Source organism: Acartia tonsa, chromosome 1 (assembly GCF_053477335.1).
Source record: "Acartia tonsa isolate MP-2025a chromosome 1, ASM5347733v1, whole genome shotgun sequence".
Classification (NCBI taxonomy): Eukaryota; Metazoa; Arthropoda; class Copepoda; order Calanoida; family Acartiidae; genus Acartia; species Acartia tonsa.
Genome location: NC_137260.1, coordinates 43,641,199 through 43,668,367, shown reverse-complemented (window position 1 = coordinate 43,668,367; position 27,169 = coordinate 43,641,199). Strand labels below are relative to the sequence as shown.

General features: G+C 30.9%; 1 protein-coding gene across 2 annotated transcripts; it reads left to right on the top strand.

Moving 5' to 3' along the window:
• Window positions 1–501: 501 nt before the first annotated feature.
• Window positions 502–26,606, top strand: LOC145322845 (SET domain-containing protein SmydA-8-like). 2 transcript variants are annotated; one of them, XM_080165528.1, is made up of 14 exons: window positions 502–638; window positions 5,045–5,134; window positions 5,432–5,474; window positions 6,379–6,481; window positions 8,856–8,902; window positions 11,791–11,845; window positions 18,079–18,153; window positions 21,148–21,207; window positions 21,671–21,749; window positions 22,120–22,183; window positions 22,708–22,815; window positions 24,637–24,707; window positions 25,300–25,421; window positions 26,501–26,606. In XM_080165528.1, exons 1-14 carry the CDS (start codon window positions 506–508, stop codon window positions 26,597–26,599), a joined length of 1,149 nt encoding a protein of 382 aa, XP_080021654.1. In that variant the 5' UTR covers window positions 502–505; the 3' UTR covers window positions 26,600–26,606. The 2 variants fall into 2 exon arrangements, with proteins under 2 accessions (XP_080021654.1, XP_080022323.1); XM_080166197.1 differs by lacking the exons at window positions 25,300–25,421; window positions 26,501–26,606 and adding an exon at window positions 25,010–25,110.
• Window positions 26,607–27,169: the final 563 nt, after the last annotated feature.

Sequence of the window (27,169 nt, the reverse complement as noted above, 5' to 3'; positions counted from 1 at the left end):
AGTGAATTTACATGCCTAAGCTGGATGTACGTATCTCTTAGCTGTGACAATATGATTTTTTTCTTCTAGTTGTTTTCTGTTTGAAATAATGCATTATGCCCTAACACTGCCGCATTTGGTAATTAACTAAACTTTTTTTCATTTTCTCAAATTTTTTCTTTCTTTAAACTCTAAATCCTTACAATATTTAAAGTACAGGGAAAACTTAATTAAGAAATATCTCAGAACATTAAAATATTGACTAAAATTCAATTTCTAAACTAAAAAAAATTATATTAACGTTATAATCAAATTAAAATTGTAAAATATGTTTTCTTGAATTTAAACAGTTTATTTTATAAATTTATTAACTTCCCCTAGTTTTTTTTTAAATTGATTTTGTTTGACTTTTTAAATTTAAACTTAAATTAAATCGTTCCCTTGCCCTAATTATATTTATCTCAAAATCAAATCACACAAAAATTTGATGAAATTGGTGAAAATATTTTTATTTCAAGTGAAGAAAATGTACAGTGAATATATCTATTGTGCCAGCAGTAAACAGCTGAGTAGCTGGTACGGCGGCTCTACGCAGCTGGAGATAGATCATAATGATGAGCCGACAGCGGCCGATCATGGTGATGTTCTGTACACTATAGGTAATTATAATTTTTCCATTTCGACATAGAAACTGATTAATATCGGATGGAGTAGAACTGGTTCTAAGCCATACTGAAAAACCATGTACCGTATTGTATTCAAGAAACTATTCCACGATTAATAAATAAAAACATAAAATATGCTTTCGTCCTTTTCGAGCCAACAAAATTAAGGTTATGATTTTACATTTTACTATACGCGGAAATCTTTCCATAATACGATAATATAATTCTATCTATTTATGTAAACAGGCTTTGAACCAAAATGTAGTTTTTAATTTTTTAGTAATTCATTTGATATATGCTTTAAATTTAATAATTGTAAAACTTGATAACTTTATAAAAAAAAAAAAACATAAAAAACACCACAGTTGTTGACAATTTGACATTAACAAAGTATTTGATTAATGGATGGAACATTGTGTATTTTACGTGTCCCCAAAGTTTTATAATCACGTTTTCCAAATTCCTTGACTTAACAACGTTGGGGACTTTTATTGAATTTTGATTGCTTGATTCACTAAGTTTAGTGTCCAAACGTTTCAACTACTAATGGTAATCTACAGAAAGGGTAATTTTGTTTAGCATTATTGCAGATTTACATCAATTTATCGGCTATTGTCATATCCCTTTAGATCACTGAGTACATCCTACACCTAATAAATTCAATGCCATAAGGAACGTTTCTCTCAACCCCTCTTGATGGACACTGCATTTGTTATAATTTGAAGCAATGACATAGCAAATGTGGAATTTTCTTGTGTGGATTTACCATTTATAAACCAAATTCTTACCATACATCTCTTTAAAAAAAATCTATTTTTATCAATAGAAAGATACTAAATTTGCAAGAAATTTTTAACCAGTGACGTACATACAAAAATTTATTTTTATTAGAGCAGCTACTTTATAAGTAGAGTCTGTTATAAGTATATAAAAAAATGTCTACTTGTCGAACTTAAAAACTTAACGTAGTTATCTTCCTAAAATAAAATGTAATTGTTACAATTGTGCATCTTTTTTACCAACATCCATAATTTTGTGAAATTTTATCATTTTATATATAAACAATTGACTCTTCCCTTAGCATCTACGGTGATGGTATAAGCAGTAAAATAACGTGAAACCATCAAAAGAATTTAATTTTAAAGAAAATAGGAAGAAAATATCCCAAGAATATTGTGTAGCTTCCCTAAAATGAAAAACTCAATCGGATCGGTTCAATAGTCAAATCTTAAGCTACAGACAAAAAAACCTTACTTCTTAACAAAATGTGATACTTTTCCTTGTTAGTTAGATTTTCAACACAAAAAGAATACGGTCCAAAATCAATTGAGTCTAGGATTTATGTTGACAAAAGAAAAAATCTGTTTTATCTTTCTTTGATTATTTCTTTAATTTAGTGTTGAAAAGTTCTCAATATAAAAGATGTTAATGGAAAAATTTCAACAATTTTTCTGATTATTTTTGAAGCGAAACTTCTTTTTAGCTTTTAATTTCAAAAATTGAAGAAAGCGGTAGAGTCAGGGATCTTAAGGGGTAATACAATTGAAGATAAAATGATGTATACCTCTAACTATATAAACAAAATAATATTTTTGCATATCATAGTTTTTCCTGACGAATGAAAGAACGTGTTTATAAAACTTTGGGGACCAGTATAGTTTACAGTCCAAATAAAATTATCTATGTATACAACAAGGCAAAATTCATTTTAATTAAACTATTTTTTAATTGTCTTCATATCGTTGATAGTAATGATCATATGAAGGTAAATATGTCGATGATATAAGCGCTATTGTTATTGTTATTAATTCATCATAGCAATTATCATAATCATTCTTGTTTAGTTTGTCTGGGATATAAAAATACAACACAATAGTGTGAAAAGAGTCTAATATCAAATTCATTCCAATTATTTTCACAACAATGATTCTTGCACTATATAATGTACTTTTATCAAGAAAAAGAGGTTAATAAAAATGCACTGGAAACAAAAATGCGCGAGAAAAAAAAGTATTTAAATATATGAGTTTTTTAGATCATTCAATTTTGCTCCTATTGAGACTGTGATGACAGCCGTTGGGCAACTAGCATCATTCAAAGTTATTTTGTCCAGGGATAAGGGATAGGAAACCTGGCCATTAATTAGGTCCCGGCCTAGATTCTAAAAGGATATTGCAACTATTATTAATTACTATCAAACTGGCGGACGCTCCCAAGTAGCTATCGCTCTAAACCAATAAGAATCGGTCTGTTTTTGTCAACCAATCACCAATTGGGGGAAGTTTTAGAAGCAGACAATTCTAGGAAAAAAAAATGATTCGTCTGCTATTAAAAAATAAATATAAATGGTGTTAGATCACATTAGCTTAATCATTAAATCTGCTTAGAGTTAAACATTAAAAAAGGGCCATATAGAAAAAAACAAAAATAACGGGATTATTTTTTAGGAAGTGCGTAGCTAAGAATATTCAATTGGCAGTTTATAAATGAAGTGTTGTATTTCAAATTTTAAAAATTCTATACGGAATGGATAAAACACATTAACCTTAATTTTTGTACTATTAGTCAATTTGTACACAGTACAAATCTATAATTACATAATAGTATCCATAGAAGTTGATAGAATGTTACCCATTGCTTATTTATTAATTTATTCATTTTCGATTTTAATTAGCAATGATATTTTCAAATAAAATGTTTACTCATGGATAAAATTAAAAATAACACAACCTAAAATCTGTCAGCGACAAACCCAATGATAGCTTTCTGAAAAATTCAAATTACTAGAGTAAAAGATAAAAAAAATTATGGGAGAAAAAAATATCAAAACATAATTTTAACAAACGCCATTTATATATTGGGTAAAAAAGATATATTTTTACTTATGGCTAGCTACCTGAATTTATTCTATTATCTTCTTTGAACTTATTTAGCTATTTCATTATTCTAGTTGATAGTTGTCAATACTAACTACTGCAGCATCCCGAAACTGGTTTTTTAGGCCTAGTTGGAAAATAGGCCTGGAATAATATTTTCTTACGTTTCCCATCCCTTATCCCTGATTTTGTCAAATAAATTACCTTGAAATTTGGTCTTGATTCTTTATTATTTCAAAGGACTAAAAACTCAAAAACTTAAAATATTTTTTTCTTATATAAAACTCTTTGGGTTAATAAGGAAAATAAGATATTCATTATTAATTTCAGACAAGGGTAGGTGGGATAAATCAGGCAATACTTATGTTCAATTAGTGAGGTTTTATGATTACTTAATCTTCCTCAAATTATTTTTTTTTCAGTATGGCATAGAAACTTTTTAATATCCGCTGGTTTAAAACCAGTTCTACAGGGTGCGCCACATAAATCCGGACTTTTTTAAAACGACCATAGCACCAAAACTACTTGACCAATCAGGACGTTTGACCCTACTATAAAAATCTTAGGTAATGACCTTTTTGCCAATGAAAATCTTTGGACGGTGGAGGACGTGTACGCCAAGCTGGCCGCGCTTATGTTCAACAAGGCAGATTCGAATTGCGCAAATAAATTACCGTGGATCTATGACTTGGGCCTACTAAATCTAACCTCAGCCCATCTGTAGGTGAGATGGACTAATGAAACTTGCTGGAGATACTATCAGATACACACAAAGACACTAGAAAAGACTAGTGCTCTCTTTCTCAGCTTACTTGGCTGTAGTACTCCGACAAAGTGGATCTTTGTAGATCTTAAGATGTCAAAAACGTCAAAAATCTTTAAAAATTTCTCGGTTCTTGACTTCAGGGGCCCATATGGAATCTTGAAACTCGTTTTAGACTATGTATTGCGCTGATAACCCAATTTTAATCTTCGTGCCATTTTTAAAAAGGTATAAAACGTTGTTCTAGCTTAACTGTGGCCCAAATGAGAGCCGCCGTGTCAAAGGTTAGCTTTAAAGATGGGTTAATTTGGATCCTGCTGTTACTCACTCTTTAAGGAGATGTGGCCTCCCAGCAGCCCCGATGTTAATCCAATGGACTTTTGGGCCTGGAGCGCCATTAGAGCATGAACCAATAGACGCGCCCATACCAAAAAGACCTCTCTCATTGCTCCTGTCATGGAGAACTTCGCCTGCTTGAACAGGGACATGGTGACTAGGGTCGGCGGGCGGTTCAGGGGGCGGGTATAGGCGGTGATTGAGGCTGGTGGCGATTTTATTAAATAATCTAATAGTCATATACCTAGGCTGCTTCCCAGTTTTTAAAATTCAATAAAATCTTTAAAATTGGCGATTTTATGTTTATTTGTTTAAAAATAAGAAAAAGTCCGGATTTATGTGGTGCACCCTGTACTTGGGTCTTCGTTCCCTCTGGGCCAACAAAACTGAAATTAATCTTATATTTTTTTTCATTTACAATTTAGGTAAATCTGACACAATAGGAAGATACATGGTGGCTAAACGTGATATAAACCCGGGAGAAGTCATATTCACTGATCAACCAGCAGTTATAGGTCAGTATTATCTCTCCAGTATGGCTTTTGAACCGATTAATATCCGCTGGATTAGAACCGGTTCTCGGTCATACTGATAAAATATGTATAGCATCGAATTATAGAAAATTTTCTACGAATATTAAAATAAAAGTAGTTATAAACCTTTCCAGGACCTATAACAAACTTCACTGTAAAGAAAAAACATATCATACCTGCAGTTGAGACGAGTTATTAGGTTACAACTGAAAATAAAATTGTCAAGACATTGATGTAGAAAATACTATAAATAAATTTTGAGAATATTTTTATTTCTAGGTCCAGATAACAATGCCAAACCAATGTGCCTTGTCTGTTGGAGGTTAGTACAATAGAAACTAATAAATAACTTGATTTTGTTATATAAATTTGGTATGGTTGAAAAATAGTCTAAAACCAAACCCCGACTTTTTATAAAAAGTAAAATAGCCTATAACCATCCTAGGACCTATTTATGAAATTGATAGGTTATACACATGTGTAGACTATTATATATAAATACTAGCGGCTACGCTCCCTAGAGGCCTCTAGGGGCACTTGAGGAGGGGGGAGTCGAATTTGATAACCCAATTTCTTATTTTAGATTTTAAAATAAAAAATAAAATAAAAAATTTTTCGTGGGGGGAAATTTTTTTCTTTTTTTGGGGGGTGGGCCTCCCCCTCATTTTTGATTTTAGTTAAAAAATAAAAAAAAAATTTTGGTGGGGGTATTTTTCATTTTTTGGGGCGGTTGGGGGTGTCCCCCCCCCCCCTCAAGAAAATAGTTATAAACCTTCCCGGGACCTATGAGAAGCTACCCTGTTAAGGAGAACCCGATCGGTTCAGCGGTTAACGAGATCCTTCGGTACAAAAACACAGACAAACAAACAGACATTCTGTTACTTTAATATAAGGATATATTTAGGAAAGTGATAAGATACTACACATGTGTATACTATAATATATAAATATATATTTAGGAAAGTGACAGGATACTAAAAACATGTGGTGTAGACTATTATATATAAATATATATTTAGGAAAGTAACAGGATACTACACATGTGTAGACTATTATTTTATAGTAAAACAATGTTTTTTACTTTAATTTTATTTATCTTTAATATAAAGTTTCATGCTTTCGCAATCTTTAGAAAGACTATGTAGACTATTATATATAAATATATATTTAGGAAAGTGACAGGATACTACACATGTGTAGACTATTATATATAAATATATATTTAGGAAAGTGACAGGATACTACACATGTGTAGATTGTGGCTGGCCATTATGTGGGGACAAATGTAGAGAAACTAAAAGTCACCAGCGAGAATGTATTTTCTTCCAAGTAAGAATTTAGATTTAGAATTATTTGGCTTCAACTTCAAGGCCTTCAAGGAACATTTGACATAACAGTTAGGGCGGATGTTAACCCTCCACTTTCAACTTTAATTTAAAGATATAAAGTAAAAAAGAAACTAACTAGGGTCGGTGTCATTATTTTCTATGAGAGATTACTCTTGGGGGAGGGGTGGAGAAAAACCTTCCCTGGCCTCTACAAAAAGGTTCACTGTAAAGGAAAAACATAAAGGTTCAGTGGTGAGTGAGATCCTTTGCAACAGAAAAACTATTCTTTTTTATATATTAGGATTACATCAACAACGACAAAAAGAAGAAAAAAATAGGGCGGGAGGGAATTTTCCTTAAGGGTCTTATCTCCAATAGGGAAAGTTGTACCCACTTTAAACACCTCAATGACCAATGAAAACTTTCTTGAAGATTGTGTAGGGTTCGATCCAGCCGTTTAGGAGATATTGGTGGACATACAGACATCCTTTATTGTGTGTTTATCAGGAATCATCAGGAATCAGAATATAGCAGGCCTCAGGAACTTGGGCGGCTTCGCCATCTCGTCCAAGGCAGGGACCAAACTCATGCTTCGTTCTTGTCCACAGCCCCTTTGCTTTGTTTCCACTGATCTTGGCTAGCAATTGTGTGTCTAAAGTAGCAACTCCTCAAAATTCCTCAAAAATGTCCAGAATTAAGCTTTGGAATAGGAAAAATACATTAAAATCTTCAAATAATATCTATGAATTCTTACAAAACACAATCATTCTAAAAGTTTTTAGAAAACTTATTTTATTTGAATAAAAGTTATGAAGTATCAAATTAGATCAAAAACTTCCACAAATCTTATTTTCAATACCATGTTCATTTATATAATCAAAATTTGTATCTTACTAGCAATAGAAATATGGTTTTTTAGTACCTCTGATATCCTGTTATAGTTTATTTGAACAAATTTAGTTTAAATGTATGTAGATACTAAATGAAGAGAAATAGAGAGGGGGGGGGGGCAATGGACTATCAATGAAATTTCTTTAAAAACTATTTTCTTTCTTTTGTAGCTGGTGTAAAGATATAAAGAGAATAATATTCTCCAAACTGTCCAACTTTAATGTAACAAAGGATACTTATAAGTTCATCTTAAGTTACTGTATAGTTTTTTGTGCTAAAATTGATTCATTGGTTTCTAGAATCTTCACAAATTTGCAGCAAGGTATAAATCAAATTTCTTAATAAATTAATCGATTTTACTTATAAACTCCACCCTAGCCATTACCTTAACCTGTGTATATATATAATGACTGTTTTCTAGGTGGGTTGCAATACTATATATGCTTTTTCTAGTGGAAGTACCATCTCCAAACTTGTAAACCTCTCCTGAACCATATAGGTCCAGTGGCTAGCGAAATCTTAAGGTTATAAAAAGCATGAAAAATACTGAAATAAAACTATGTCTCTTCTTCCGCTTAATGCAACCTATAACAATTACTTGTATGTTGCACTAGAGTTTCATGTACTATAATAAAGCGGTACTTACAACTGACTAAAATAACGATACCATTTTCACCCACCTTTACCACACCCCCTCTCCCCTACTATTGGATGAACGAAATATAAATAAGGTCTATTTTAGGAACCTTTCAACATATCCACGTATATTATATTTATTTCTGTAACACTTTTGTTTTGTTACTTTCAAAGAGAAACTTTGTTTGTCTGCAAGTAAAAAAAACTTGGAAAAGTTTTCAAATGATCTGTTTATACGTGTCTGCCAGTTGTGGGGTAGTTGTCAAGCATAAGCACGTAATCGGGAGCGTAATAATAAAGAAAGTTGGGTACCTATTGCTGCTACGTCAGACTCGTGACATTAAAAGTTTTCAGCCTTGATTAACTTAAGGAATAAGACAATAGTCGAAAGATTGTTGTATATCTCCAATATTGCCTCTTCTGCAGATTCCTTTATTAGTGAAAAAGTTTTGACATGGCTAGTTTGAAGTTTTTAAGCCATTGAATTAAGAACGTGTATTAAACTTTGGGTACATTGGGTACATTGGGTACATTGGGTACCAGTATAATTTCGCTCTCTTATCTATATTACATTATCTACAGACTAAATTAAACGACACATTATCTAGAATCACAGAGTAGCTTCAAAATTAAAACTCGATAAAAGTTAGATAGGATCAGAAAGTTTAGTTTCGCGAGTAGCACTTGATTTTGGTTAACTATAGACATAACATTCACGCCCCTCCCCCCACCCCCTCCCCCCACCCCCCCCCCCCCACCCCACCAACCTTGTGAATTTTTTAGCCAAATTTCTAAATATGCTAAAATGGAATATTCTGTTTGTATTTCTAACTCAAATATTAATTTAGGAAAGAAAGAAGAAAGTGAAGATCACTGGTTTTGGAAAACCAAACAGGTTAAACAAAATTTAGATTTTATACGTACGAGATAAAATAGATTCAGATTAGCTGCAATATCAAAACCTATTAAAATAAAAGGTAGACAACATCCATAAAACGAAGCTTGAGAAATAAAAAAAGCCAGCAAACAAATAAAATAAATATAGAGTAACACAGCATTTAATATTTTATATTATTTAGAACTTTGAAGTTTAAATTTTTTTTGTTCGAAATCTTAATATGTGTGCTTAGAATAAGGATAAACATTTTATGACTTAATATAAGGGATGCCCAATGGTCCTAGGAATCCATATTCCAAAGTAAAAAAGGTGATCGTATTATATAAAATAATGTTTTTAAAGAGCCAATAATCACTATGTTTAAGATGGACGTGTGCATTTTTTGCCATTAATTTTTAAATTGTACACAACTAATACAAAAATTACCTTGCAAAGGACGACAGGAAAATAAATTACTGAATAGAACTATTTATTACAGACAGACTAACGTAAGGATGGACGTACCGAACCAAAATGTAAAGAGCTTTGCTTTTCGGAACATTTAAAATCAATTAAAGAACAGCTATACTGCATACTTCGCTGTTTTTCTTGCGTAAATGATATATCAAACGGATTTTTAAGCATCAGCACTTTTTATCACTAGCTAGTAGCCAGCTTAAAAAGAACCTGACAATTCTATTTTTACACTAAAGAACTGCTTAACACAGATTGATTAGACATATGAAACCTATTTACGTAAGACAGGATGCTTGATAGGGTATCACCACTCACCTCACCCAACCCTTCCTTTTTTTTGAAGATTGAAAATGAAAATGGGCGGGGGTTGACTCTCAAGGGGTTCTATAGGGCGAGTCCGCTAGTTAATAATATTTTAAGTAAATTTGTGCATCTATTGACGCGGTCGTTCTTGTATAAACTTAATTCAAAAAGAAAATGTGCCACTTTGTGAGAGTACAGATAAATCTAGATATCTGGAAAATTTACGCAAATTTGATAATCAGAACTAATGCACGTTTTATAGGGTGGGATAAGGGCAGATATCAAGCAAATTAAATTGTGTAATACTAGCTGATTCGCCACAAGTATCTAGGGACTCGCAGGGGGAAGGAAATAGCCCAAAACCACCCCGAGGATTAAAATTTTATTTTTTATGAGATGCTTCCCTATAATGGAGAACTAAATCAGTGGTAGACAAGATGGAAAGACTAAAAACCTTACTACTTTTTCAATTAAAAATTATATCTTATTAAACCATATAATTAATTAATCTGGGTTTTAGGAAAGAAATTTTAAGAGAGCATAAGAATTTAAATTACAGAATTATATATTACACGATTGAAATCGTTTAAAATCTGTCTGTTTTTGCTATACTGACTTGCATATAAGTTTTATTCAAACTGTCAAAATTATGCACGTATCAAAGATAATTTTATACAGATAAATAGGCAGGTAGTCCATGATACATATCGAGTAACTTCTCATTATTATCCTTTTATAAAAGTAACATGATGTCTGTCTGTGTGTGTGTAGCAAAGGATCTCGCTGATTCCATATCGTTCTTCTTTAAAGTAAAGCTTCTTACAGATCCAGGGAAGGTTTAAAACTATTTGGAGGGAGGGTGCTGTAATGAAAGTTTACTTTCTTTCGTAACAGAGAAGTCTATCTATCGATTCTAAGTATTTGAAAAGGATTAAAAAAACTTTTAAAGAATAATGATTTTTTCAGCTGTTTTTATTGTATTTTCACAAAAATAAAACGTAGATATAATCCCATGACTGCATTACTTTTATTAATTACAAAAATGCATTTTCATAATTTTAAAATATTTTTACTTTTTCCAGGATTTTTTTTTCCATGGAAAAACTGAAATATTTATTCACTAAAAATATTTGATGTAATTGTCTATTTATTTACAATCCACCTGACTATGATACACTTGTATATTAAAACACAGCCCCAAAATGTTAATTATTATGTTAATTGTGGGACCATAATTAGCATTGCTTACTCTTTATAGCAGAGCATGGAACTGTTTATTCAAAGTGGTCAAAAATATAGCCTTAAACCTTCCAAAGACTTAAATCTGATAATGAAAAAGTCTAAAATCATCTCATGACTATTTAAAGCTTCCTTCCACTGAAGAAATAAATTAATTCAATTTTACAGTTTTAACTCTTCTTTTATCCGTGATTCCTTTCAGCATAATTGGTAAATAATTTTGCTCAGCTAGAGCTAGGTGTCTGAAAGCATTACCGTGTTTTTATATAACTCATAATAACACAGGGTGTTTGCTAGAAAAATGGAATAACCAAAATTAAGACATTCTATTATTTGTGACTTTAATTATTTAGGAAGACCATCCCTCCTCTCCTCCCGGTAACAAATTGTCTTAAAATTCTAAACATAAATGCATTGCATATATAAAGAAAACAATTTTCTATGTGCCATCTATATTAAAAAAAGTTTTTATCTGGGACCTTGTACACAGAGCAGTGGCGTGCACGATATTTGCCAGGGATGTGTGACCCTTAAAAGATTAAGAAAAGAGGGAAGGCAGTCCTTTTATTTGTATTTTAGAAGGGTAGTTAACACCCCCCCCCCCTTTCGTACGCAACTGACACTCTGTTAGTGTTATGTATGTACAGTTTTGAGTAATATTTAAATTTGCATATATTCATAAACTTTATTTTATGTTTATAAAACAAGATTATATAAAGATTAAATGATTTTTTTTCAACGTTTCTTGCAATCTTTAATTACGTCTAACGTCTAAAAGTGGACTGAAATTAAGGGCAAACCGTCAAAAAATACTTACTCGGTAGGTTTGATAGAAATCAATCAATTTGAAATGTTATATTAATTTAAACATGTAAAATTATTTTCAGGACGTATGATGCTGTTCTGCCCTTGAGACTTCTCCTTCTAAAGCTTACAGACAAGGAACACAGCTAAAATTGAAAACAAAATATTATAAATGGTGTCAATTCACATCCGCATAATGTTTTATATTTGCAAAAGACATAAAAGCAAAGAGCCAATATAAAAGACAATGTCGTTAATAAAACTTTGAAACAGCGTATTTAACATTTTTATGTACCCTAGTTCTCTGAATAATGTGCAGTTCTTATGATTTTACAATGTAGTATATTTGCAGAAGTGATGGTTAATTGACAGGGTTAATTTAGCGTTTCTCAAAAAGATTGAAAGTCCCAAAAATAGGGGGTATCGTGAAAGAGACAGTAAAGTTGCATTTACAAGCAGTGGCGTGCGCAGGGTTTTGCTAGGAAGGTGTTTTCTTATCTTTAAAGCAAATTTGTTTGTTTAATTTAAACATGTAGACTTAGACATTACATAATTATTGATTTATATTATACTAGCGATTCGCCTGCAGGGAACCTAGTAGGGGAGGCTATATTGTAAAGAAGAACCATATCGGTTCGGTGGTTAGTAAGATTCCTCAGTTGACAGAAACACAGACAGACAGATAGACATCCTGTTACTTTTATATAAGTATGATGTTTGTCCTAAAACCGAACTAAATTTATTGTTTAATGAAGAACTGTAAATTTTGAATAATTATTAATTTTGAATTTTAATGCTTGTTTTAAATTGAAACTGCTGGTCAGAAAGAGAATAATCAGTTATAGCTAAAGAGTGCGGCTAAAGGTATTTTCTGTTACTACCCTCTTCTTATTTGAGACAGGGAGAGTAATTCATTACTTTTAATCCATCTTCAGTTTTTTTTAATTTTTCTTTATACCTGAGTTTATACATACAACTCCAAAGAAAACATCTTGTTTAGATAAATATCACTGGTGGAATAGGTTGGACACATTTATCTTGTATATCTACCTAGACCCAACTTAATTTGTCCAATTATTGATAGAACTTTATATGAAATTTATGGAAGCGTTGGAAAGTGTTATATGTGACGTAATAAAAATACATTAAAAAGGAGGGATGAGAGAAAAGGAAACCCATAAAAAAGAGATGGATAATTGACGTGTTTTTATGACGTCACACATGACACTTTCCAGCGCTTCAATTTAGGTATCAGTATAATTTACAGTCCAATGCCCCCCCCCCCCCACCCACCCCTCCCTGCATAATTCACTTTCGTTGAACCCAGTTATTGTATTGTCTGTCTCTGTTTGTGTTATTCCTATAATATACAAGGATCTAAAGGGATAAGACAATGAACGAAAAATTACATCACTAATAATAATTAACAATATTACCCCTTTTGTAGATTACAATTAGTGGTAGAAAAGTTTTGACACCCAACCTAACCAATCAAAATTAAATAAAAGTCTCCAAAGTTTTAAGCTAACATTTAAGAAAACATTATTATAAGACTTTGGGGACTTGTGTAAAAAAAAACAGTCCAATATCTCCTCCCTTCCTGTATGATATCTCTATATATACAATACCGTGAGTGTAATTATTACGGTCAATACTTTGCCGTGCGTCATTTTCACGTTTTACGAAGCGCAGCAACTCTACACAGTTTGTCAGTCGGTCGTTAGATCAGAATCACAAAGTGACTATGGTGGTATGTTAAATAAGCTTGACTTCCCGTACGTTTGTTTTAAGTGAAAAATGTAATTTATTCGGCTGCTATAAGCGATAAACGTTACTGGTCAAAGTGTCTCAAAAATCAGCCATGTGACGTCATAAATATGAAGGAGATGAGGAGGAGAAGTGGGAATGAAAACCCCTAAGAAGAAGATGAATAATTTCATTATTTTTATGACGTCACATGGCTGATTTTTTAGAAACTTAGTCCCGTTACAAACATACAATTTTTTTTGTAAAGATTTGCCTGGTTATTATCTATCGTATGTAGGATATCTAATTTCTAAAGGAGAAATGTGTTTTCATAGCTAATTTTAAAGATAGAGGACTGAATTTTATGATAAAAGCTATGATGCTATCAAATCATTAGTGCTTGTTTGTTTGATGTGTAGAGGGAACTTTTACATTATATTTTAAGATTTTTCCCGTCAAAAATGATATATTTATGTCTGTTACTAACAATTTCAATATTACATAGAAATACTAAAATCATTAAAACTCTGACTTTCCACACCTTTAAATATTATTGATTTAATAAAGGTCAATTTGTGTAGCTTTGACTTTACCAAGGCATTTGACTATTATTACATTTAATACATTCCTTTTTATATTGACAATTAGTTCATCTCATTGTGTTTATGTTATTAAAGAGCTCTAAAATGGCATTATTCAATCTTCTCTATTTTTCAGAAAAGCTTAATATTGATCCAAAACATGTGTTTGCCTATTTTCTAGGAGAAAAAAATAAAAGATAAGGTTAGCTTACGCTGAATTACCAAATGATCTTCAAATTGAATATTTGACCTTGTTAAACTAATTTTGGGCATATATTTGATTTTTTTTCTGTTTTACTCACAAAATTTCAACAATTGTATTTAAAATGACCGTAGTACTATTGCAAGAAAGTACACTTAAGATTAAATAGAATCGTCATTATGCAGCTAATATTTTTGCACTGTATAGCCTGCGCAAGATTAGATACTTTATTTAAACAAGGATTTCACAAAAATAAGATAATATTACATATATGTACATATACAAGATTTTTCAGAAACAAAAAAAAATTGTAATTTTATAAAAATTCTTGAGGGAGGCAGTTAACACCTCGACCCTAAAAATGGCTTTAACCCTGCCCAGACCCAATGAAAAGCTGGAACTTCTTTACAATTAACGTCCAAGTCCTGTTTGAAATGTGATTCATATTCTAAAGTAAAAATTCTATGCAGTACACCTAGTTTTTGCTGTTAATTTTAGCAACTCAAAATTTAAATAAGCCTGCAAATTTAGAAAGTCATGAGTTGCCAATTTTTGCTGCAATTTTTTTCCATCCTCAATACTTGTGTTGTGTATATTATTACTTATGATTTTATAAAGCATTACAAGTTTACAAGTCGATATGTTGGTAAGTCAGCCAGCTTGTATTTTAATTAAAGTACGAATTACTCTTCAGTATTTTTCGATTTTAGAAACAAATGTACTGTCAAGTTTGATTCAATCGATAAATATTGATTTGGTAGTATTAGCCGTGATTTAGCAAATTTATTTTATTTGAAATTTTTTAAATATTTGTATATTTAAGTGGCGATTTGTTTTGTGCTGTAACAAAAGGGAAGATAGTAAGAGGGAGGGGGAGAGGAAGTAGGTTGTGGTGAAATTTTTACCCAGATTCCTGGTCCCTTGTACTTGAATAGTAGTAGCTTTTTCATACTTTTATTTAAAAATAAATGAGTAAAATTCATATAAAATATTTCAGACACCTATTGCATTAATTAAATAAATCAACACATAAAATTGGAATATGAAAGAAGTAAGGATTTTAAGTGCATTAAATATGATCCTTAGATCAAATAACTATTTTTAAAAATGAAGCTTTTTTATAGTTAGGGTCCGTAACGGTTAACTCTTTTCGTGGATTAAGACATTTTATAATTGTTCTAATTATTTCAAACATTGCATGCTAATTTGTAAGCGTTGCAACTCTTTAATCGTATATAATAGTTGTTATTCCTTTGTTTTTCCTTCTGATTTTGGAGCTTTTATGGATCTTTTATGGATTTCATAGTTCATCCTTGTTTTTTTTTAATTGTTAAAACTTCGCATTTTATGACACACTTATGCTTATGTGTGTAATTTATGATTTTAGGAGTTGTTTATGCAATTAATGGATACTTTACACTTTTTTGCACATTTAATTTTCCTATTGACATATCTTAAACAAGAATAGACAAGGATGTCAACATTTAGAAGTGCAAAGTAAAAATCGTACAAGACAAGTGTTCTACCTCTCTAGTAATAGTTACAGAGTTGATGAATTTATAAGCTGTTATTTAACTAGCGGTTACGCCGCAAGCATCTAGTAGCTCTGTATTAAGACGGGAAAGCTAAATGACTTAAAACCATTACAGGGCTTTTATCTAAAAATAAATCAATGAAAATCACTGGACCTAAGTGAAGCTTACTTGAAATAGAGAACCCAGCCGGTTTATAAGTTATTGAGATCTAGGACTTCAAAAAAAAACTTAATACTTAATATAATAGGATTATTTAAAGAATCAAATAGTAAATCAATTATATTTACACTGAGCTATCCTTGTCACTACCGTTTAATTAGATAGACAGACCGCTAAACTCTAATGATACTATTGTAGATAAGTTTCGGTTTTTTATGGTAAAAGTGTGAAATGGAAAGTTGCGTAAAAGTGCATTTTATTTTCCTATTTTATTTTCTACAAAACAATCATTTGTTTCTCAATTAGTAAAGGTGTGCTGGGCAAAATTCTGCATTTCTAAATTGGAGCCCTAGCGAACATGCCTTCCGACAAATAATTTATTTTGAAAATGCAGTTGCGATTCTCATCAGGGATCCAAAGGGATAAGACAATGGCCAGTAAAGTAAATTGATGTACAAATCTATGATGAAATACAAAGTTGCACCTTCTGTAGATTACAATTAGTGATTGAAACGTTTGGACACTTCAATTAATGATCCAACCAATAAAAATGCAACAAAAGTCACCAAAGTCCCCAAAAAGCTAATACTTTGGGGACTGGTATAATAAACAGCCCAATGTCAACCACCTCGCTGCGTTCTTGTGCTAAATTTAATATTGAGCAATAAATGGATTTTTAATCATTAACTTGAAAATTTGAAATAAGGCGGGGGGGGGGGGATATTTTTTGTAGACTTTATAAATACTGGATGTTGAGCCATTGTTTTATTTTTTTGTTTAAATAAAATATCTTAAGATTTATGGTGTTTCCTTTTCCTACATCGCAACTTGTCGCCAGCTAAACAATCTTTTCTTTTCTTAAATGTTATTATGCTTGACAGGGGAAACGTTTGCTTTTTCTAATAGTTATTTATCGCATCGTATTATAGAGAGCCTTCTGTGGATATTAATATAGAAAAATTATAAGATTGAAATTAGTTTTAATCCCGAGAGACAAAATTTATTTTAACATCATGTTTTTTATTTTAATATCTTTAGAAAACTAGCTATAATACGATACGATACATGGTTTTTCAGTGTAGCTGAGAACCGGTTCTCATGCAGCGGATATAAATTAGTTTTGAAGCCATACTAGAAATAAGATTTTTTCACAATAGCTTTTTAAAATGTATAATAATAAATATATAGAAAGTCTGGATTAACAATATCTTTAGATTTACCAATTTTAGGAACAATCCTACAATATTATTGTTTTGAAAAGGAACACACTTAACAATTAAATAAAGGTTTTCTTAATTTAAAAAATTAAATTTTATTGGTCAAAAATTTCGTCGCTCGTATTATGGAACTAAATCATATGTGACTAAATATAAGGCTCATTATTAACGAAAAACAAACATTTTTCTGCATGAGGTCTCAGATTTTGATAAAAACTTCCAGCCCCCTTCATTTGGTCATAAAACTAAGGGCTGGGTGATTTTTCATATTGGATAGATTATTTGTATGATAGTCCATCTAGATTACTAAATCTATTTAGTATAAAACAAATCGAGAACATGATAGCACCAGTTTTTTCCAAGAAAAAAATTGAGTAAATATGTAAAAAAGACATTCACGCCTGAAAGAAAGTTAATGAAGCTCATACTACTAGTGACTATTTCATATTTGTAATATAGACTTACATGGAAACATAGATACGATTTTGTGCATTTTTACGTATTTTGGCGCATTTTTCACTTCTTATCCATTATTTTATGCTGGCTCTCTTTTATGGTATTGGACAATGGATCTAACATTCATTCTTTGCGAACTGTAACCAACGCAACTTTTCTTATTTTGGCTATTTTCAAAAACTTTGGATACAAGCGCAGAATGCCGCAAAATAGTTGCTCTTCTAGCAGACAAAGTTATTTGAAAATATTCAATGTAATTATGTAATATCACTGACTGTAATATTTAAAATAAAAAAAAATTCAAGACAAGATTATTTTTTAATTCCTGCTTTTTTATAACAATTACTCACTTTCTCAAATGTATGTAATTAATTACCAACACACAAGACTTATTGAATAGTAACAATAATAGAAAAACAAGAAATTTTACAGTAAAGATTCTCATGTTCTAAAATTTAACTGTGTACGCCTGTAGAGAATATATCGGCTTGTTTGTCTGCTAATGGACCATGTAGAAAACCAGTCAAACTATCAGAAGAAAAGGTTTCAGGTATGTTTACTCCTTAATATCTCTAAAATATCTAGAAAATTGGGTGGTTTCACTCAAACTTATTTCATGGCTACAGATCCCTCAGCCCGGTATTTTATCTTTTAAAATACCGTATTTTTTTCTCTTGATCAGTCTCTCGCTCCGGAGAATCTTCCCCATTTATGGGTTTACTATTTCTTAACTTTACCTAACCTTTTTAAAAACAAGCATAAAAAATACAATCTTTTCAACAAAAAAAAGTTTGTTTCTGGTCCTGAAATATGAGGTAAACTGTCGAATATTGAAGTTCAGTAGTATTTTTGGAAAGCTTTTCTAAGAATTTTTGAACTTAATTTAATCCATGATATTTTGAAAATTATATATATAAAACTTTGTATTTGCGTCTTAATTGTCTACAAGGAAAAGATTTTAAAAGATAATAGGTATTAAACCCAGATTATATTGTAGATTATGCTTATGTATTAGAATTTTGTATTTTTGTTAAATTTTCTCGGAAATAAATATAATTTGGAGCCTTAATTAGGTAAAATATAAGGATAAGAAATTGTTCTTTTGTAACACACCTTGCTTTGCTCCTAGCTTCAATAAGCTCTGTATTCTAAGGTGAAAGGAAAGTCATAAAGGCCTAAAACCAACCCTTCAGACTTTATAAAAATACTCTCGAAACAGAATTTATATGAAGCCCTCTTAAATTGTTTTATAAATTGAAGAGGGGGGGCTATTTTAAAGAAAGGAGTATTCTACCCACCCACTCCTAGAAAATAGCATAAAATTTCCAAAGGACCGATTGTGGTATTTTAGAAAAATATCACTAAAGTGTTTAAAGAAATTAAAAATAACAATAAAAAATAAAGTTTGATAAAGAATGAAACCTTTTAAAATGATTTAAATGTTTGAATATTTGTCTTTGTTTCTGGAGAACTAAATGTAAGAGTTTGCCTCACGCAAAGTGTTAATTACTGAAATATCTCTATTCTCTATTGGAGCTCAAATTACTCAAATTTCCTCAATATTTCAGATAGTAGGGAGTTGCAATCTAAACGGTTAGGCTGCTACTTTAATAACTACTGGGCCTATTGAGTTCTTCATTTTACCAGGATGGTTTTATGCCTATTTAGTTTTAGATTTAAGTCTTTTAATGGTTTTAGTCTATTTTTATGCAAATTATTATATCATCAAATAGAAGACTCTTATAAAGGGTGTGCATAAAAAATGCGGACATTTTTAAAATTTAAATTGCGCGGCTTGTGTTAATAGTAGAAAATTCTTATGCATATCGTTAGAACCGTTATGAACTCTAGTTTTTGAAAATATAAGAATGAATCCTGTGCTACGTATAGTTAGTGAGCTACGTGGTGAAATGTTCCTATTGCCTTAAAACTTAACTTGCGAGTAAATTATCAAATATCAAAGTATAAAAAGATTGAATAAAAAAATTGCAAAACAAGTTTATATTTTATTTTCAAACAATGAATTCAAGAAAAATTTTAAAATTAACTAATTTATTAACAAACTAACAACAAACAAAAAAGTTAACAAACTAACAACAAACAAAGAAGTAATGAATAACTAATAATCATTTTTAAAGATTTGATCTCCATTTTTCTGTATTATGGCCTTTGCTCTTGCTGGTATAGAATGAATAAGCTTTTTGCACAAATCTTTGTCAGCATCAATTTCTTTCCAGGCGGAAATTATTTCCTTTTGTAGATCCTTAAGTGTATTTGTATTTTTAGATGCTATCCTAGCTTTAATAATGGTCCATACATTTTCTATAGGCCAAAAATCTGCCATCTTTGGAGCTTGGATATCAGGAATCCAGGATTGATCCTGGTTTTGAAGCTACACTTTACAGCATCCAATACAACTTTACCTCGATGTATTGTAGCGTCATCGTCTTGCCAGATGGCATCTCTATCTGGATAAAGCTTTTTAATGGCAGGTTTGGCCTTCTTTTTAACCAAGTCTGCGTACATGACACCATTTAAAAAGCTTTAAAAATAGGTTTATTTTTTTTTTCAATACTTTTTTTAATTTTCTGGTTTACTCGCAATTCAAGTTTTAAGGCAATAGGAACATTTCACCACGTAGCTCCCTAACTATACGTAGCACAGGATCCGTTCTTATATTTCCAAAAACTAGAGTTCATAACGGTTCTAACAATATGCATAAGAATTTTCTACTATTAACACAAGCCGCGCAATTTCAATTTTAAAAATGTCCGCATTTTTTTGCACACCCTTTAGGAGCGCAGCTGCAAGTACATTTGAATAGTATTAATTTAATAGTATTTAATGAGTAAAATACAAATATGAACATCCCTAATAAACACTTAGAAAAACGGAAGCCAAATTTTTCATATTTCCTGTTCAGCAGGTCCATACATCATCCACAGTCAAATTAGATATAATTTTTCTGGTATTTAACCTACATATTAAAGTTTACCATGGGTGAGTTATATTGTTGTAATTAGTTTCTTAATCAATTTTCTCGTATTTATTCGAATCCGGTGGATAGGAACCGGTTCTCATCCATACGAAAAAACTATGTCTAGCATCGTATTATATCCAGCTATACTGAGAAATCATGCGTAGCTCAAATTTTCAGAGAATTTTTTACGAATATTGAAATAAAGCTCATAAAATTAATATCAATTTTGTTAGCCCGGGATTTCGGGCCCTCGGGGCTAACAAAAATAGTATTAATCTAATAATTTTCCATTTTAAGTTATTTCCTTGCAGCCAACACTTGCAGTCTTGCATTTCTCTACATGATACTGTTATGCCATTTACTAGATTTAATTTCAAAAGCTGAATCATTTCAAAATTAAAGCATTAAGCGCATTAAATCATTTAATAGATTTTTATTATAGTATTAATAGGCTGTTTTTCATTTCAATAAAAAGTTAAATCATACTTTTGGATATTTTTTACTTTTGAAGTATTCTATATAAAATTAGCTATATGACCCTACAATTCAAATATTTTGTTGCAGGAGATATCAGATTTGATCAGAGTAACCTGGGGCTTTCATAGAGATTTTACCAATGCGGAGGTACCTTTTAGAATTCTTTTACAATTTACTACTTGGATACCTGTGATAGTAAAGTTAAGCATGTTAGAATCGACTTGTCAATTTCAAACATAACATGATGATTCCTGTAATGATTAGGAACATTTTAAATCTTTCGAAGGTGCAATTAGATATTATTTTGAATGTTTTGAAATGCATTACATTTTTTAAAATCCACAAAAATAATGTTTGATAAACTTCTCTTAAACTTGGATTACAACAATTTTCGGTAGGTTTTATGCTGGCAAAAATTATTCTTTTTTTACCAATATAAAAACATATTAACGAAGCTTTTTATAATGCATATTAAAATATATACAGGTCTGTCATTGGTAATTTAGTCTGTGTATTGGCCTATCAGTGGTCAATTGTATTGTATGACGTCATTTTTTATAGGCACTATAAAGAGCTTCAACATTAACAACATGTTCTTGTTAATTTGTAGGTGAAGCATGTTCTTGGAATTTTGTCTGTAAATTCATTTGTTGTTCACGATGGAGAGGAGGATGGCATGGATTTAATAGGTAATTTATTTATTGCTAGCGGATATGCCCCTTTGAGGCCTCTAGGGGCACTCTAGAAAAGAGAGAGAAGGGAAAGTTGACCCCCATTTTCAATTTTAAAAAATTTGTTGGAGATATTTTTTCTTTGGGTGTTTTATCTTGGGAGGGGGATAGGAACCTTCCCTTCAAATAATTATAAACCTTCCCTGGACCTATAAGAAGGTTCACTGTAAAGGAGAAACACCTCGGTCCAGTGGTTAGAGATACAGACAGATCCTTATCCTATTTCCTTTATTCAAAAAAAGATGCTATCATTTTCATGAGCATAAATAAATCGGATAAAGCAATGAACAAAATACATTTGAAATTTTTTAAAATCTTCTAATTTTAGGTCTGTATCCATGGACAAGCTTGATGTCACATGCCTGTATACCAAATGTTAAAATTATAACCAGGTATAAAAATCAAAATATTTTTGTACTCCTAATATTGCTTGTTTATATTTGAAATTAAAATTAAATGGGGTAGTTTTTCGTTTATTTGTTTATTATTTTAGATCAGGGCAGGTCAGGTTATATTAGATACTGAGTAGCCACAAACGGTTAGCCCCTTCAACCCGCTGGGGTTAGAAATAGACATAGAAAAAAAAGAACCCCTTTCTCATATTTTTAATTTATTTTAAAATAGGGGGGGGGGGGAGTATCAACACTTTATGTGAAAGCACTGATTATCTTAATTAATATCATAGCAACTGTGCCCGTAGCATCTAAGGGTTTTGTATTTAAGGGGCTAAAAATTAGCTTAAAACCATCCTTAGACTAAATCTGAAAATGAAATAGACAAATAGGCCTATGTGAAGCTTAATTAAGTAGAGAACCTAATCAGTTAAGTAGTTATTGAGATCTTAAGCTTCAAACAAAAAACCTTACTTTATATAATATCCTATTATTATTCATTTATGTGTAAATGAAATGTTAAGGGATGATTTCTCGTATGTATGTGAGTCTACAGTGACTATAAAAGCTGGAGAAGAAATAGTGACGTCATACCATCACTATTATTTTCATCTTTTTGGCACAATGTACAGGTATGTATAATGTACTGTAGCTTTCAGGGATCTGAAGGGATAAGACGATAGCCAATAAATTGATGTAAATCCCCAAAATTGATAAATAAATTTCTGGAGATTACAATTAGTGGTTGAAACGTTTGAACACTCAACTTAAAGATCCAACCAATCAAAATTCAACAAAAGTTCCCAAAGTTATTAAGTCAACGAATAAGAAACTGTTATCATATAACTTTGGGGACAAGTCTAATAAACCGCCCAATGTTCCATCCCTCCCTGGTAGCGTTTTTTTTTATAGAAGCGAAGCTTCCCTACAATAAGGTAGAAATAGTCATATATTAATTGCTGTTGGTATTCTTATGATATAATTTACAGATGTGCGTTTTACACACTTTCTTTATTAGATATTGATTGGTTGGTTTGAAATTGCACCTCTTAATATAAGCAAAGCTTCTATAGAAGTAGAAAGAAAACTTTAGAAAAACCATGCCTTATATACTATCCTTATTATTTATCTTTTTAAGTTTTAATTTTAAATGGGGAGGAGGTAAAAAGAGTTAAAATAAATTTGCACTGAATTGCCCTTATCCACACTATAAATTCCAAGCACTGGATTAAATTTTTCATTTAGATGATTATATGGTTGTTTAAATAATTCATAGAACCCCGCAATAATGAATATTACCTTCCTTGGTGTATGTATGTAAACCTAATTCAATAACCTCACATACTTGCTATAGTTTTATTTCTCTTCACCAAAAAAAAAAAAATAGAAATAAAGTATTCTACATTTGTATTGGTTTATGTAAAAATGTGTATATTTACACTGGCATACTATACTTGAGAAGCACAGTAATAATATCAAAATTGTAATTTTTAGCAATCTAAGCTTGAAGTAAATTACATATATGATTATAAAACTAACAGGATGTTTATTGTCTGTCTGTGTGTTTGTGTAGGGAAGGATCTTGGTAAACACTGAACTGATATGGTTTTCCTTTACAGGGAACGTTTATAACCATTCTGTCTTAAGTTTTTTTCTTGAGACATAGCCGCTTCTAAAGTTTTCTGTCTGTCCATTAAAATCTAAGTAAATAACTCGACTGAAACGAATTGAGTTCTCAATTTTAAAGGACTTTTATAAAAGACTCACCCCAATGATGTAAAATAGTGGACGCCTACCACACATGGCAGCTGAGACAATCTCAAGTAAAATAGAAAACTTTTATTTCTTCAACAGAATGTGAAACTTGGTTTGTACTTTTAAAAAACTATTAAGTAAGATTAAAAAAACACAAAAAGTTTTTTTGAATAAAAATTAGATTTTCCTTCCTACAAGTTTTTGTTAGGTTTCAATAATATTTGATAGCAAATTTTATTTGTATTTCTGATTTATGAATTCTGATTTTATTATTAACAACTTTTTTTCCTTTTACGATATTAGTTCCAAAGAAAATTTAATTAAGTTAACTTCAGAGAAGTACAATTTACAATTAAATTCATAAAAAGAATATCATTAAAGGTGCCAGCTCATTAGATATATTTTTTGCTGGTAACTGCTTATTTTGTAAAGCAATGTTAGGAACAACTTAGAAGTGTGAAACTATAAAATATATTATAATTTTGTAATTTGCATAAAAACTAAACTTTTGATTAAAATGGAATTTTTAAAATCAATCTTTATTATGTTTACATAAGATTCATCAAACACTTTATTAATGTTAAACTGTTCCTATTCTTGTTAATTCAATGTTATACCTAGACATTGATAAAGTTTATATTTATTTAGAGTTTATTTAAAATATCCTGTCAGAAATTGTAAAGTGCAATATTTTCTAGGAGATCAGATATTCAGAACACCTGGAGTTTTGACTGTATATGCAAACGCTGCAATGATAAAACTGAAAATGGTAAGTTTAGATTTGAATATTTTAACACTTTAAGCTGGGAGAAATTGAAAATTTATACTTTTTGTTTAGGTACCTATGTACACACTACAAACAGAAATAAATAGTAAATATTCATACTTGTTGTTTAGGTACCTATGTATCAGTTATAAACTGTGAGAAATGTAAATATTCAAACTTTTTGTTTAGGTACCTAAATATCAGCTATATACTGTGAGAAATGTAAATATTCATACTTTTTGTTTAGGTACCTAAATATCTGCTATAAACTGTGAGAAATGTAAATATTTATACTTGTTGTTTAGGTACCTATGTATCAGCTATAAACTGTGAGAAATGTAAATATTCATACTTTTTGTTTAGGTACCTAAATATCCGCTATAAACTGTGAAAAATGTAAATATTTATACTTGTTGTTTAGGTACCTATGTATCAGCTATAAACTGTGAGAAATATAAATATTCATACTTTTTGTTTAGGTACCTATATATCAGCTATAAACTGTGAGAAATGTAAATATTCAAACTTTTTGTTTAGGTACCTATATATCAGCTATAAACTGTGAGAAATGTAAATATTCATCCTTTTTTTTTAGGTACCTATGTATCAGCTATAAACTGTGAGAAATGTAAATATTCATACTTGTTGCCTGAAAATTCAATGGATTATGATACCAAGTGGAAATGTTTAGACTGTGATAATACTCTTTTAAATGAGGTAAATTTATAAAGATTATTGACTTTGGACAGCTGTGCTACATTAAAAAAGATTGATTTGAAATATTTGACTGCAGTCTAATTACCATATTACCTATCTTATTATATAAGAGCCAATTGTATAATGTAGAACTAATATTTTTTTCCAATAAGATATTGCTTACCAATGATAAATTTTTTTTCTCATTTTATCAGACTTCACATAATTCTAGCAATGGTTTCAGGCTATTTTATTTGTTTTTATATGCCCCCTGCCCTCATTCTAATAGTTAACCCCAGAATCTGTTGGCACATTCACTAGAACACTAATCAATTGAATTTATTTTCTTGTTAATTTATAGTTTCTTATTCAGTTTTCATTTATAAAGAAATGTTTCGAATTCAAACTTACAAAATATTTACAAAATTATATTTGAAAAAAAGATTATAAAATATAAAAGTTTTTAAATAAGTATATTATAATTTGAAAGGGAGCTTCTATATGATTTATTATTTTTGATTGTTTGATGAGGAATTGAGAGAAGGCATTTTGAATTCTTTTGTCATCTTGGGCCAATTTTTATATAGGTTATTTCTCCTGAAAGGGGGAGGTACCGAAACAGCGTACAGTGTCCAATAAAAAATGACGTCATACAATACAAATAACCAAAAATAGGCCAGTGTACTTGGTAAATACCAATCTTAAATGGTATACTGAGCTGGATCTTTAAATCATTTTAATGGTGATTTAGATCGGGGTGCGCCGAATTTCAGCCAATCACAGCGCGGCATTTTTAAAATGCCGCGCTGTGATTTGGCGCACCCCGATCTGGTTCACCACTAAAATGATTTAAAGATCCAGCTCTGGCCTATCATTGGTCATTTGTATTGTATACCGTCATTTTTTATTGGACACTATACGCTGTTTCGGAGGTACACTCCCCCAAAATAGTTAAAAACCTTCCCAGAACCAATCACAAGCATTAATGTAAAGAAAAGCCATAGTGCTCCCGCGGTGAGCAATATCTCTTGTACAAACACACAGACACACATCCTGCTATTGCTTTCATGTAGGATTTGAATCATCTAGTTTTTTTCTAGGTGATAACTGAGCGGTTAGAAAAATGGGAGACTGAAATAGAGAATGTTGACAAGGAAACAGAACCTGAAAAATATGAAAATTTGCTCAGGAAAGTTTAAACAATTTAATCCAGGGATCTAAAGGGTAAGACAATTGATGTACATCCTCAACGATGATACATAAAATTATTCCGTCTGTAGATTAAAATTAATTGTTGAAACGTTTGAAAACTCAACTTAATAGATCAACCAATCAAAATCCACTTAAGCCCCCAAAGTTGTTAAGCCATCGAATAGGAAAAAGTTTTTATAAAACTTTGGGGACAAGTGCAATAAACAACAGCCCATTGTCCCCTCTCTCCCTGAATTTATTCACTTTTTAGAATTTTTTTGAAGAAAAAAATTCTGGGGTAGTTTTTCATTTGCATGTTTATTACTTTAGGGCTGTTTAGATCAGGTTATTGGGTACCGGGATGCCCCACAGGGTTTTGACTTCGCAGGTATAGGCCCAGCAGGGTTAGGTTCCCCGGCAGGGGGTAGGAATAGGAAAAGAACTACCTCCTCCTTTATTTTTAATATGTTTTAAAAAATACTTTTATGGAAAGCATCTGAAAAGCTAATAGACAAATCCTAGGATTGGTAAATTGGTTTTATTTGAATTGTGACACAACTTTAAATTGAAAACTCCTG

Coding starts and splice junctions, on each gene's coding strand:
- LOC145322845 (XM_080165528.1), top strand. CDS start 506: ATGTACAGTGAATATATCTATTGTGCCAGCAGTAAACAGCTGAGTAGC. Junction 21,750..22,119: donor GGATGGCATGGATTTAATAG/GTAATTTATTTA, acceptor TTCTAATTTTAG/GTCTGTATCCATGGACAAGC. Junction 22,184..22,707: donor AATGTTAAAATTATAACCAG/GTATAAAAATCA, acceptor TGAAATGTTAAG/GGATGATTTCTCGTATGTAT.